The sequence below is a fragment of the Anneissia japonica genome, unplaced genomic scaffold (genome assembly GCF_011630105.1).
Source record: "Anneissia japonica isolate Jap-2015-1 unplaced genomic scaffold, ASM1163010v1 scaffold284983_len440753_cov197, whole genome shotgun sequence".
NCBI classification, from domain to species: domain Eukaryota; kingdom Metazoa; phylum Echinodermata; class Crinoidea; order Comatulida; family Comatulidae; genus Anneissia; species Anneissia japonica.
In genome coordinates this window covers 174,561-190,479 of record NW_022682882.1, presented here as the reverse complement: position 1 = coordinate 190,479, position 15,919 = coordinate 174,561, and the positions used below count along the sequence as shown (strand labels likewise).

Below are 15,919 nucleotides of genomic sequence, written 5' to 3'. Positions count from 1 at the left end.
TCCCCGGGGCTCGATTTTTCATCTTAATATTTTAAATTATAGATTATAAATTTTTACAGCAGGGATTTTAAATGCTTTACTGTTCAAAATTTTTTTGTATTTTAAATTCGCGAATTACTAAAGCACAAACTCGTAAAAATTGTGTACCACGAATTGTCTATTAAATTACTCTTTATAGTTTCGGTCCAAATACACCAAAAATATTTCACTATATTGTTAAACTATTTATAAACTTATTTCACTATTATGTTTGTTTTGTTAAGTAAGCTACTTGATGAATTAACGTTTTTTCAAACACCATCAAATTCTGAAAATTTGAACTAATTTCGAAAAATAGGACGCCCTCTCCTAGGCGAAATTCGACACGATTTTTCCAGTGGCTTTCCTACTGTGTAATACTACAAAACAAAATCACATCAATTTAAAATCAAATTTGTGAACATACTTGCCTTATATCGTAACTAGCAGGTGATTTTATTGGTAGATTGAGTTTGTTTTTAAGGGTGTAAGTATGATTGATTTGCACGCCAGGTGAAATTAGTACCCTTATTTCGCTTTGTTTTACAGTACCGTAATTCTCGGCTAGGCTTAGCTGTACGCCTAGCCGATACGCAATGTGGCCAAAGAAAGTTTTGTCTTTCTGAGCATGTGCAGATTGTAACACACATAAGTCTAATTCAAGTTAGACAGCTTAAACCAGCCAGCTTCCTATCCTGGTAACAGTTATAAGTCCTTGCTATTAATAGTATTGTTTTTCTGTATTTTTTTCATGGTACTTGTGGCATTTATTGTATTTGACATTAATAAAAAGTTGTTAGGAATAAATGATATAACTGGGGAAATGCAACTTTCGTTTATGTGTAAGCCAACCAAATATAATTAGTAGTTGTGCGACATTTTATTTTTTTATTTTATTTATTTCAACTTTATTTCACGAGGGTAGCTCTAACAGCTGCACTACAATAGTACAGCTGACTTGAAGAGGCCCTCGGAAGAAAAACAATACATAAAAATATATACAATACATTAAGAATCCAAGTAAGTAAAAGCTTCATTACGGTAAAGTTCAAAAACTATATAATAAATAAAATATTGAATAAATGTTGTAACATTCATTAAAAATACAATAAACTTTAAAATTATTATAAAATTACAAGGTGATGGTTAAAATCAGAATTTTATTGCTTTTCTCTGAGATATAATTTTAACTTGGTTTTAAAATTAGAATAAGATATATTGCATTTAAAAGGAAGAGTGTTAAGAAAGGAGGTGGCTCTGTAATAAAATGACATTTTAAAATACTGTAATTTAGGTTTAGGGACAAAAAAGAGGCCTACAGTTGTCGAACGAGTACGCATACCCTCGCGAGTAATGGGTTTCAAAAGACGATTGAGGTAATCAGGTGCAGAACCAGTGGCTGCTTTAAAAGTTAGGCAGCCAAGTTGAAGAGCAATTCTGCTAGAAACATTCAATAAATTAAGAGTTGAAAGGAGAACAGAACGGGTACGAGGGTGGCAGTTAAGAATTATGCGCAAAGCACGGACATCTGCCCTAATAACAATAATCGTACTGTCCAACTTACCTGGCCCCCAGAGATGCTATAAAATCGTTGTAGCAGTGCAACTGTGGTAGATTTTCCACAACCACTTGCACCGACTAGCGCCACCATCTGCCCGCTTTTTATATTCAAATTCAGTCTTTTGAGTACCTCTACATCTGGACGTGTTGGGTAAGAGAATTGCACATCACGAAACTCGATGTTGCCTTTCACCTCTTTCGGTTTTTTTCCATCAGTTGAATAAGAATCAATGGGTGGGACAGTATCGATGATGTTGTAAATCGTAAATGCAGCCCCCCTCGCCGTGGCAATGTTGGAAAGATGCGGTGCCATAGTACCGAGGCCGAACGAACCAACTAGAACGCTGAAGAACACAACTATTACATCACCACCACTGATTTTGCCGTCTACAATCATTCTCGGCCCGTACCAGAAAGCCAGGGCATATGAGCAAAACATGATAAACATTGTTACGCCCATAGATATGCCAGTCAGCTGGCCCTTCCTTATCCCAACATCCTTAGCTGTCTCAAGTTCTTTGGCATACCTGCATGGAATCAGGGATAAAAAGAATATCTGTTTTATGAAGGGAGAGAATTCCATAATATTACGTACGTACGTATTATGTACTAGTAAACAGCACATAACAATATTAACAACAATAATAATGATGATAACCAATTTAATTGTTTTTTTAACCTATTTAATTTCAGTACGTACAGTTGTTATAACTTATCTTAATCTCTTCACTACACAGTGGAAGCATTTTGACCATACTACTTAGAGGCAAATAAAAGACAATGCTTAATAGGCTTCACAAATAGATAACATAAGTATCCTTATACACATCAAATTTTCCTTTAAAGTGCATATACATTGCAAACTCACATCATAGTGAATACAAAACAAACTTCATGCAATCAGATTTAACCACAACGTTCTAAGATTAGTTTAGGAAAGCCTAGCACCAATAAAAAAATATAATGGTTGAGTCTACAGAGTCAGATAAATTACGCTGCAGATTATGAAACATATCAGACGTTTCTTTTCTGCACTGCCTAGATCAAGTTCACCGGGAATCTCAAACTGCTGCCTATTTTTTTTCCATTAGAGATATCTGTCTAGTCTTTAAAGTGGGCATTTCGACGAGATACATTATCTAATCCAATTGATTTTTTGCTTAAATGACGGCTTAATTATTCCAGTTTTAAGTAATGAAACAGCCATGAAAATCAGCTGATGCGTTCAGAAATGAGAGTGATTATTGTAAACAGGATCACAACACTTTGAGTAAACTGGCCTGTTAACCCTCTAGATACCGTCTACGACTGTAGTCGAAATTGAAATCAAACCGAGAATTCCCATTTTCGACTGCAGTCGAAATTTAGTGAATAAAAAATAGGGTTTTCAAATCGCTCCTCTGTTTTTATTTTAGCTCTAATACGTCAGAAATTTTGAACACGCATTCGTGAAGCTTTTTTCTTTTGAAATCTGTGAAGAACTCACATGCGCTTATATAAAAAATTTTAGAAATATCAATTAGAAATCGTTATTAATTTCAAAAATTTTTGGAAATGGCCACACAAGATATGTACACAGCTGAGGAAGCGATTGACCTGATTTTTTATTCAGACAGCGATGAAGGCGAGTTTTTAGATGTGCAAGACTTAGACGTGCCTGTTAGCGATGATGATGGTGGGACTTCAAGCAATTCTGACGGCGGAGATGTTCTTGATGAAGATGAGCCTAGGCCTAGAAATGTGAGGGTAATCGACGCTTCTGAATGGAAAGATCGTGCTTTATAGTTATGGATGGTTGGGTAAATAAATTATATAACTTTGTGGAATAGGAATTTTTTATATTTGTTTTTATTTTTTTGGCTATAATTTCTTTTTTTTTTCGGTTTTTGCTGACGATTTATATGTAGCATTTTTCTGTCATTTCAGCTTATTCTATAAGCTTTCTTTGTTTTTTTAGAAACATTTTTCTGTATAATTTACAGAAAGTTCCCAAAAATCCATCAGAACGTCGTATACTCAAAAAACCTTGTTACACTGCAAAAGAATCCGGTATTCAAGGGTTTACACTACAAAAGAATCCGGTATCCAGAGGGGTAACACACAGGACGCCAAATAATGTTGCTTAAAAAAATGCCTCTAAGGTTCAAAAATTAAAAATAAATGACATTATAGCTGAATAAAAAAAGAACACTTTACAAAAACAGTCAAAAAACCGGTCCAATATTAACAAAGATCACTTTTAAAAAATGCACAAAAACGACCGATTTTAGCAATTGCGCATTGTTTGGTAGACATTGACTGGGTTTTTGCCCGGCTCAAGGACAAAAGAAATACACAGGTTTTCCCAAGGTTGAGATAGAAATCACAACTGCTGTGCCAAGTGGTAACAGAATGTTTAAGTTCAAGAAGATCTGGTCTATTTACCTTATTTTCTCTTTATTCTCTCCGCCAAAGGCTACCACTGTTCTTATGGCTGACAAAACCTCTTCTGCTACACTTCCCGCTTTCGCATATGAATCTTGTTCCTTCTTAGCAAATTGAGTAACAATCTTAACAAGAAGATTAAAAGATAATAACCATACATAAATATGGTCCAATTTTACTGATGTTAAAACAATTTTCTTCAGACCTATTGTCCTTATGTATGGTTATATGTGGAAATATTCCTGGAGGATGAAGACTTTTCCTGGGTAAAAGTTTCCCTGAGGTGAATTCCCCAACTCAGGACAGTTGTCCCAGGTATGAAAAAATGTGGAGAAATTTATGCTAAGGTAGAAACATTTTTTTTAGCCCCTGACAGAGATTCCCACCAATGGTGAAAGAAAAACTGACCCTTGATGAGTTGCCAAATTTCATGTAGGAAATAAATTGTACCCCTAAAATATGAGATAATTTATGAACAAAATTGTAAGATTAAATAATACTTATCTATTGGTTTCCATTACATGTTATACTGTATCTCTTTTATTACTTCATTTGAAAATAAAGTATATTTGATTTGATACAAGGTGATATCATCGTACCTTTGTTATGATTGTTCCACAAATAGCTAACAAAGGTGTCAGTGACATCATCACCAGTGACAATTCCCAGCTCTTGTAAAAACCGACAGCAAAACCTGTACGAATTAAAATAACTGTAAAACTCTTCACATGATTAATCTCTGTGATCTGCCTACTTAATTTCTGTGATTTGTCTATATATGGTCATAATGTAGTAATATCACACATATTTATAATTTTATGTTAGGCAGTGGTTATTGTTGCTTTACAGAAAGAAAAAAACACACACCTGATATAAACTGCCCAAAATACTGCAGTGCAAGTCCACACTTATCACCAATTCCTTCCCTGATACGTTCTACATCACTAATGGAAAAAATAAAACAAAAAAGACATCATCACCAGTGACAATTCCCAGCTCTTGTAAAAACCGACAGCAAAACCTGTACGAATTAAAATAACTGTAAAACTCTTCACATGATTAATCTCTGTGATCTGCCTACTTAATTTCTGTGATTTGTCTATATATGGTCATAATGTAGTAATATCACACATATTTATAATTTTATGTTAGGCAGTGGTTATTGTTGCTTTACAGAAAGAAAAAAACACACACCTGATATAAACTGCCCAAAATACTGCAGTGCAAGTCCACACTTATCACCAATTCCTTCCCTGATACGTTCTACATCACTAATGGAAAAAAAAAAAAAAAAAAAATTGATCTTTTACATTAATTAATAAAACACATATAATGTGCCATTTATCTAGGAAATCTTTTAGAGGAGAAACTCTAGATAGAAAATAATGTTGTTTTGTTATTATTTTTCAACTATCTGGGAGTGACCTGTTTCAGCTTAGCATGCACCAAAAAATCATTAAATGAGACCATGTCACCCAGATGACAAAGCTAAAAAATAACTGTTGCAGCCATCATCACTGCCATCACTACCACCAACATTACCACCACCACCACTATCGCCACCACCAGGTACTGAATACTTACTCCGACAGCCTTGCATTAAGTTCTCCACTTGCATGGGTATCAAACCAGCCAATGTTTTGTCGTAGGACAGACTTGAAGTATTCCTTTCTAATTTTGTTGATCTGCCGTTGGCAAGCTAACCCCCACAATGCAATCTGAATTTGACATAATTCAAATATAAATTGAGAAGTGACGCATACATTAAATGAGCAATTTCATCAGCTTTACAATGTTTGAGCATGCACATTTTCACTCAAAAATTGTATCTTCATTTGAAGTGAAAAACAGATAAAGCTGAGAATCAAGAATGCATGTGTTTTCCTCTTAATATCAAAGAAATGACAAACTTACAGTATATTGAAAAAGAAATGATACCAGATGACAAAATTTAAAAGAATTAGACTACAAACGTAGGCTTTAATAAAATGATGTAACAAAAAGAGCATTTGTGAAAAACAAAATAACTGAACATTTTGAAGCACATTTACCTGCATGAATCCAGAAAACATAATGACCAATGCTATGATGCCAAAATACAGAGCAAATTTCGCCATCTCATCCTCAAATTCTGAGGGCGTGATTGTGCTGTTTACAGACTCGTAAGCAACTAATTCGTCTGTGAGTTCTCCAAAGACAAGCATGAGGGCGGGCCAGCCAGCGCCGACAGCAAGAGAGAATATCGAACCGATGATCATTAACATAACATCTTGACATTTGGCATATCGAAACTGAAAAAAAGAAAAACTGATTCAATATCTGTTTTACCCAAGTTGGTTTATTATTGCAAATAATAAGTATTTCCCCAAATACTTTGCGATTCAATTGGTTATGAGATAGGAACTTGAAATACAATTTAATATCAATATGAAGAAATGATGAAGAATGGTATTATTAAATATGCAATGATTACATGTCAAAGGTCAATGATCTGCATTTTACAGTATGATGGTCATTCCTTAGCTAGAGACAGTTTGAAGTACACCGTTATAGTCTATGCTAGAAATGTAAACAGAAACAAACAAAAAAAGTGCAACAAAATATTCAGCAAATTTTGATAACCCCACACAAACTGTTATTTCCACCAACAGTGAAGAATCACCACTTACAGGTAAGAAAAAAATGTAAAAACACAGTATGAATTGTGCTGTATGCCAAACCAATTTAATATATTTAAGAAATTAAGTTATGAAGTCAACTACCGATATTCATTAATATAATATTTCATGATAGCGAACGTTCTGAGTGATTTCATACAGGCTTTAAAAATGTTTTTGAGGCAAATTTTTTCAAAGCCTGTTTTTGTTTGTTTTTAGAATTTATAGGATAAACAAGCTCTATATTTTTAAGAGGCAATTTTCAAAAAAGTATGGTTTCATACATTTGAATTTCAAATTAATCATATTTACTTTGTATTAGTTAGCACTCAACTATTTATGACAAAATAAAAATTTCACAGCCATATATCTGACTACTATAAAGAGATTCATTTGTGATAACACTTCTTATGCAGACACTTTATGGAAGCTTGGCAACCTCCTGACAGGCCAAATAAACACACTTAACTAATCTAGCATACAATATAATTTGTCAACAGTGACCCCTTTCAACTTTGTATCACGTGCGGGCTACGGCTGAGGTGATTACTCTACGTGAGCTCAAAAGCTAGTTTTAATCACCTGTAAACCTTCCCATTATTAGAAAGTTTGTTGAACTGGAGACCACAGGTTTTTCTCTGTCCTCCATGCATGTGTCCTCCATGCATGGAAAAACAAACTGAATGAACATAGCATTCCATGACAATTCAGTAGCAACAATAATTCATACTTTAGCCTGATTTTTTATGATGTATGAAGGCCGATCTCACTAAAAATTGTTATAAATAAAGTTTGTTATAGACTTTTAAAAATCCTTGACTGTAGTGGTATAAAAAATGTTGGGAATTCTATTAGTGTATAAGCTTTTTGGTATTTGATACTTAAATTATTATCATTATTATTGTATACTGTATTAAATGTGAGTCAAACATTGAGTAAACACAAAGTTATGTCTGAAATAGTTAAAATGTGCTCCAGCTATCTCCCCCACCCTCCCCAGGCCCTGTTGGACAGGTCAAGCCTTCTGTCAGTCACAGCTCATCAGACCTTTTCATTTTTTTTGTTTTTTGCCATAGTACTGTGTGGTTTAGCCCCCTGGGCCTAACCTGGACCCTGCTGGCCTTCACCGGAAATTATCAAACCCCTGTCAGAAAGCTTAACCCTACCTAGGCCTATGTTTAACTATAAGTGAATATTACTTTAAATATACAAATTAAGCAATTCAAATATTGAATTTAATTTTCCATTTTTTTAGCTCATGACAAATATTATATCTTTAATGATACCGATTGTTTCCTGTTCTGGTCTTATACTGCTTTTTAATTGATTCTGTCGTTTCTTCAACTACAATGCTACATTATAAAGTTATATTATATAGTTATAACTGAATATTTTCACAATTTGTACATATTTGTTAAGGTTGAACTTTTGAACAAATATATATAGACCCTACTATGAAACTGAATGACTAAAAGTGATACAATTTTGATCTAGAATATTTTTTATTCTTCAATTTTTTTCTGTCTACATCCTGCAGTTGTATGTTTTGGTTTAGTAAGTACCCATGAGAAATAATGCTTAAAAGACAGAGAATAATAATTAAAAAAAATAGATCATGGTTGCATTAATTAATTTGAAAGAAAAAGATAAAGCACATACCAAGTTAAGAAGAGATATCATCTCAACTTCTTTTTCTTTCTCCTTCTCCTCCCCACTAAACAAAGGAAAATGGTTGAAAATGGAAATTAGGGGTCAGAAAACACAGCAAATAAATAAAGATCTAAAAAAATAAATATCCTATATTTAATAAACAGACAAAAACAAAATTGTATTTTCATTGAAAATCATTAATGACCAGCAATAAAATAAAATACAAATCAAAATGCAACTTACTCCTTAATTTCTACATCTGCGTCATCAAATTGATGGTCATCTTTTGTGTGTCCATTGGTATATTTCTTATCTTCATTGTGTTTCCCATTTTGATGAACTGCTCCATTCTGCTTGTTCAACTCTGACTGCATTTTCTCATCATCTTCATTAACATCCATTTTACACTAGTCTAAAAACAAAATTATGAAAAGAATTATTTCTTTAAAATTTGTACCAGGCTACACCGAACTGAAAGATCATAATAGAATCCTGGATATGAATCATGCTTACATGGAAAATCATTTTACATTCAATTACAATTTGAAGAGGAAAATAAATGAGTATCAAAATAATAATGTTTTTGAAGGCCAATAAAACCCAGTGTCAGACTTACTTCCTTCCATGAGGGTCCTATAAATTCAATCTTCAATTCAAATTCAACCTTTAAATCAAGTTACTAAAGGCAATATAATTTTCATAGCTTAAATTGCTTAGCTAGAGAGCCATTAAGTCCCGTAAACTTTAACTTAAACATGAACTTGTTTTGCAGTGTCCTCAAGTTTCACTCATGAGGCTTTAAGAGAATGTTGGTGAGTCATTTGGGTATAAAACTTCCAGCAATTAAATAATAGCATAATTTGGAATTGGTTATGAGAAAATCATTAATAGGTATGCCAAGATTAACATCTCTATCACAACTCTTTTGTATAGTGACTGATACATACCTGTAGCACAAAATTCTCTGAAAACATTAGATAGCAACCCACTTTCAGATTCCCTATTCTTTGGCTGCTCAAAGCGTAAATACGCTGATTGTATTTCTACAGTCAACCTCGAACACAAAGTGGCTGTTGTAAAATAGTTTCGACTTTTATTTACTCAGCAAAGTACACAAGGCTTTTGTTATCGTCGATAATTAATGCTCTGTTTTATAGTATGGAAAATATTTACTACACTTGTAACTTTGAAATGTTTAATGTAAAACAATAAAACAATTACGAAATTTCAACTTATAGATGTACAGTAGACTTGAGTGAGGTTGACTGAGTAAATGATACTGTAATTAAAAAAAATGAATTTTGTATGTCCTCACCTCCTTGCAAAGAGGCTGAAAACCAACTCGAAAAGGAAAGAAGCAACTCGTAATTTTTGACACCATGGAACTTTTGTTTATTAACTGGTACGTTTTATTAATGTGAGCTATGTTCCTGCCTAATTTTAATTATCCTTGGAGAGACTGCAACCATGAGAGTAGATTCTAGGTTTTGGGGTTAACAATCAATTTCTAGCCTTCGTTTTCATAGCTATGTCTGGGTGTTGTGAGTTAAATCCTTTGTGATTTCTATATATAAATGATTTTCATTTTCACTGTGGCAATTCTTGTTTCCCTTATTCTTTTCACAATTTTTCTTATTCCTTTATCGTCTTCGTGTTTGTGCTGTCTTTTTTATATCCAGATTTCTATTTTTGTATTTATATTGTAATGAGCGAGCCCTTGTAGAGGTGTTTGTCACCTGTTGACTCCTCTCCTTCACTTTTGTTAGTTAATCAAAAAAATAAATAAATGAAGTAGGACGGCTGTGTAGAAGAATTTGATACTATACTATGAAATGCACTTTACCAAAATCTTTCTTTTTTTTTTATAGGTCAAAAACAGTTTCGCGACCATCTGAAATATTTTGGCTACACAAATTTGGGCCGTGACTGATAGTTTAAGAAGCAGGGTGCTAAATCACCCATCTTATGACCCAATTATAATGTGTATTTTCAAATCCTAAATACTAATAAATATATTTTTATGAAATGGTTAAAAGTACAGTAGTATGATAGGCCCATACAAAGATGGAAAAAAGTTGAAACATTGGTTAAGGTTTATGTAGGGGGAAATTTTTCCCATCTGGACCCAGCTGGATCTTAGATTTATACCCCAATAGGTGGGTTTCAAAAATTTTTTCCATCACCATCCATGTTCATAGGGTAGTGTTTAAGGCTGACGAAGGAATTTAATACATTTAATTTGGGCTTCAAAATTGTCTTGTAAATGTATATCTTGTGAACACAGCTATAACTCGAAATAGTTTCCACAAATAAGTAAAGACATCAACATAAATTCTAGGCTAATGAAGTCACAACAAAATCATAGTGTTGAGCTGTGGGTTTATATAGCAGTGGGCAGTGGACCAACCAGAATTTGGATAATGCAGATTTAGAAATTTTATCCCAGGGTTGACAAGTCTCCTCTTGGTCATGAGTGCAAATCTATTTTTGTAGACTTACAGTAAAGCCAATTATTTACTGTTGGTTGACTATGAGAAATGGGACAATGACACTTGTTCAACAATTTCTATTGATATAACCGAAGTGACTCATTTTCACATGATTTTAATCAAAAGAAAATTGTCAAGCCATATCAACTGATATTTTATGGTCTTTGTAAAAAATCTATCAATTCATCATCTCGGCATACCTATTGAAATATTATCTGTACACTTCCTATGATGCATTATAACCCTTTGTCCTACTTTTTTGTACTTAAAGTTTTTGTAAGTGAAAAAAAAATGATGTAAAGTTTTTGTAAGTTTACATCATTTTTTTTAGTTATTACTATATTTGTCCTTTAATTTTTCATCCAAATTTCCTTCACTACTTTTTACTTGACATATTGCATAATTAATTATTTCATTATCAGTGTCTACTTAATGGTTCACCTTCATTAATATTTTCCACACCAAAAAAAATGTTTTGAATTATTTTAATCAGACTATTTTTGTATTAGTAATAGGCCTATTATTTATATTGCAATATTCCCATGGTATGAACCCACCCTTTTGAACACAAAATTAGACCATTTTATTTATTGAAATTTTTTGTTGGGATGGAAGGTGGGACAGGCTTATTTCCAGGTAATGCCCTTTAAGATAGACTGCTGTTCCTTTTTAAATTGCCAGAATTCCCTATCATTTTCAGAGATTGTAGTGAAGGTAATTATTGAGCCGAATTCAAAGCCAATCACTTTTTTGTCTTATTTTTAAAATAAGAAATTTGTCTTTTTTGCAACAGCTGGGTTATTTAAGCTGACATCCAGTTGTTCTGCACAAAAGAAAAAAAAATACTATATGTATTACTGTGGAAACCAACCATGGTCACTACCAGGGGCAGACGCAGGGGTGTTGCCTGGGCAACACCCTTTATTTCATATCGTTGACAAAAATATATATAATATTAAGGAAACACACAACTTGTAAAAATGCATTCAATTTTATTATAACAATAGTATTCGTGATTTTACCTTGTATCATTTTGACATAAGTTGACTAAATAAGGCCTAAATTAAAATTCAAAGTGTATTACAGAATTATGTTTGGCCATTATGTTAATTATAGCTTTCGGTAGATTTCCTGTCAATTTACAATCAAGCAATATTGGGGAGGGACAGCCTGATTTTATGCTCCAAAACCAGACATCCATTCGTAGTGGACTAATTATTTCCTGGTGTTAATTTGCCTTTTTATTTTCCATATATTTCCTTTAGTTTATTCATGTCCAGGGAGTGGCTACCCTGCTTTCACAAATTGTGTTTTACATGTACAGCATTAAGATTGAACGGCGAGTTCTCAATTCTTACCGTCTTTTTTGTGCTGTTTTGATTTTTTTGGTTACTAATAATTTTGTTTCTTATAGTTTTAGTGTGGATGCACCATTGATGTGATGTGTTGGTCTGAGGCATTGCCCTTTAACCTGGAGGCATTTTAGAAAATTTTTTTTTTTTTTGCACATCACAATTTAATGCATAAATATAATATTTTTGTTTGCTCAAAACCACTAAATGTACTACTGTTTCCCTATAATAGTGTAACGATAACATTTGGTCCTGGAAGCATTTGAATAAGATAATCTTCATTGTCGGAGGCACAAAAAATTTGTTTCCAGGCGCCGCTGTTATAAAAGTATTTTCCAAATAAATATTATTATTATAGAAAAGCTTATGACCATGGAGGTATAATAAATGTTGTATACATCCATGGTCAGACTACTGCACATAGCACACAGGACCAATGGCTTCAAGACTCACCTGAAGAATGTGGTAATGTAATGAGAGCAAGTGGCTTACTTAAGTAAGTACAGTTATTAGCAGACAGGATGGAATGAGGCTTTATAACTACATCTCATAATATATGGCTTAGGGAGTAGAGTCTTCTGATGTTAACCAAGATATCCACTCCAGTGGCTATTGTCCAAACAAATCTAATGATACCATCATCATACAATATTTGTCTTCCTATTTCATTATTTCATTAATGGTAAGACTCCTAATGATTAGCAGTAACATGTTTATCTTGTGGCACTGTTGTACAGTTCTATAAGATGAGAAAAATAATGGAATCATTAAAAACTTATCTATTTATTTGTGGATCTCTGTAGACCTTTTTGATTTGGCAGGGTTCTAAATATTTCTTGCGGACACCTAAAGGGGCCTGTGCACTCCAGAAAATTTGTCTCAGAACAGCTTAAAACTGGACCATAAGGTCTAATAAAAAATTATTAGTTTATGACCCTTGCATGCATGTCTTCTATGGTATTTAAAAAAATATGTTTTTGAACTATGGTATTTTAAAAAAATATGTTTTTTAATTTTTTTTTTTTTTAATTTTTTTTTTTTTAAATTTTTTTTAGGTTAATACTTAGTAGTAGATATTATTTGTATTATCTCAAATAAGTTTTAATTTGAATATTAATGCACCAGCAAAGCAGCTAAATGGTGATATTTGGCTTTAGCAAAATATAAAATAAAAAGCCTCCCTCCCTCATCACTTTTCCAGCCTAGATAGGGTGACAAACTAATACATTTTTTTGCAGAGCCTAATCTTCTTGGGACTCACACAGGCTACTAAAAATTGGCGTTTTTTCCCCTCTCAATACTCTAGCACCACTACAGTCCTGCTAGAGCATTGAAGTGCCAAGTGACTTTCACTGGATAGAAGGCTCAAACTTTTATTAATAAATAAAAATATTTTAAGTCTAAAAACAATTAACTTTAAGTAACTTTAAATTATAAATTCAATAGTAAAAACTGATCATAAAGTTCAGTTTGTTTAAAGATTTGGTGGAATTCTATTCTATACAAGAAAGTTAAATAACAAATTTAATAGAGCTATGGATGGATACAAACACATGATAAATATTGAAAATTTAAAATCAGTTAACCAAACAAAACTCACCGATTTCTTCCAAATTATTATCACAGGCAAGTGTCCTTACAGTGCTTCGCTAACAACAATCAATGTGTTTAAGGTGAACTATTGCAGAATTCTCTTATAAATAAGTTTTATCTCAACACTACACTACTTAAAAAGATTATTAAACCAGGATGTAAAGTCTTTGCCCTGTATGGTGCAATAACGTTAATTCTGAAATAAGCCAATAATTTTATAAACTTCTCATGTGATCAGATAAGTAAGTAATATTTATTGCTTTCCATGAAGTAATTAAAAAGAAAGGACAAAACATGATTAAGAAGGTAAGATTTTTTTTTTATTTCTTTAGAGGAGGGTGAAAAAAAAATGATCTACTGTATTTGTCATTACTAAATGAATCTGCCAAAGGCTGGGATGGTTGATAAAAAACAATGTGTTCATTCAAAAAAAAAAAACACATGAGTGTTTGACGTAATTAAAGGCACTTTTGCCCTTCGCTTAAGACCCTATTGCTTAGTCATATAAAGATTGTCGGGATGATGTAAAAAGTTCAGCATCAGATAAAAAATATATAATTTTTACTTAATTGTGAAAAATACATTAATACATTTTTTTTATCAAAAGAATTTATATTGGTGTCATGTAGGATGAAAAATTATATATTATTTTAATCATTTACTGAATTACTTAGTTTATGTTTAGTCTTTTATCAAAAAATTAGAATGCGAAAATAAATTGCCTGTAAAATGTAATTATGCAATAAAACATTTAAAAAAAATGAACAATTGTTTAAAGCCCTGTCCAGACTATCAAATTTCATTTGACAAAAACATGTGACATGCCTAAATATGGTTATGATGATGTCACATCATGACCATATATAGGCACATCATGACCATATATGGGTATACAACAGTTTTTTGTCAAGGAAAATTTGATAGTGTGGACAAAGCTTTAATATCAAATTTTATGTGACAATATACATATTTGGGCATATGACATCATCATGCCCATATATAGGCGCATCACACAAATAACTGTAAGCTGTTACAAAAGATTTTATAATCGCATCATCCTTCTGACTCACATACAGCTAGATGTAATATTCATTAAATTTGAAAAATTATAATTTATTTTGGTTGCACAATTAACGCAGTACAGTACTGTGAAGTCTTAAGTGGTTTTGAGATGATTTAGTTTCAACATGCCATTTAAAGAATGTTGAGAATTTGTAAACATTATTAATCATTGAGGTTTTAATGAATAACTCCAATTGGCTGCAAGGCAACATGTGATCGGTTACATGCCAACTGTCCACATAACTATGACCTGAGTATTGACCAAGGCACAGAGGTCAACTTTGTCCTAAATGCACTTTTGAAATGGGATAGGCTTTACATTTGTTGAAGCCCTGTGGTCTTTTTAACAAATAAAAAAATTCACCATCACATGACTTGCCTTTTTAATTTGTATTGATTGATAATAGCACATTTCCCTAGCAATCAAAGCACTTCACAAAGGATCAAACCACACATCAATCTGGTTTGTTAACACCTCAATATACAAACAAGTCCACCCCAAAACCAGACCAAATTTTGTGTTAAATTATTAAAAATGGGCATGCTGTTTTAATGAGGAACAATTAAATTAATGTTATTATATTGTTTGTAATATTTACATGATACTGCACATTGATAGGATATTCATCACATTAATGAATGGGCCTACATTTGATAGAAAAAAACAAGTGAAACTGAAACATCAATTACAGCACATCATTTACTGCAGTGTAATCACTTTGGTAACAAAATGTAAAATATGCAAATTTTATAGGTTGGTATATGTATAAGTATGAAGCTTCAGATTTTACTCATGTTAATGCTGAACTGTTTCTCACACTATAAATAAAACAGCATTCTACAGTACATTATTCCCAACTGTAAATTGCCATAGTCAAATACTCTCCACAATTCAGAGATAAAAACCATAATTTTATTCAAAGTTATGGATCTCAAAAATGTTGATCTTGTATTAACTGGCATAATGTTTCTTTTTTTTTCAAGAATATAAATTTCTACATAACAATTTAACAGTTCAAAGCACTTGAATCTGTGTAAATATTTGAATACAGTACCAACTGTTAAATGATATTTTTTCTCATTTCATTTCATTTTATTAAATATCAAAATCGCA

General features: G+C 32.4%; 1 protein-coding gene across 1 annotated transcript in view; it reads right to left on the bottom strand.

The window, feature by feature from the left end:
* The window catches only part of LOC117110115 (ATP-dependent translocase ABCB1-like), a gene marked incomplete in the record, with an annotated part of 30,271 nt that extends 15,877 nt beyond the window's left edge, over nt 1–14,394 (bottom strand). The window contains 9 exon segments of the mRNA XM_033252751.1: nt 1,583–2,105; nt 4,003–4,127; nt 4,602–4,696; nt 5,197–5,273; nt 5,587–5,720; nt 6,054–6,293; nt 8,319–8,373; nt 8,553–8,721; nt 13,751–14,394. Coding sequence (XP_033108642.1) covers nt 1,583–2,105; nt 4,003–4,127; nt 4,602–4,696; nt 5,197–5,273; nt 5,587–5,720; nt 6,054–6,293; nt 8,319–8,373; nt 8,553–8,710 — 1,407 coding nt within the window.
* Nucleotides 14,395–15,919: the final 1,525 nt, after the last annotated feature.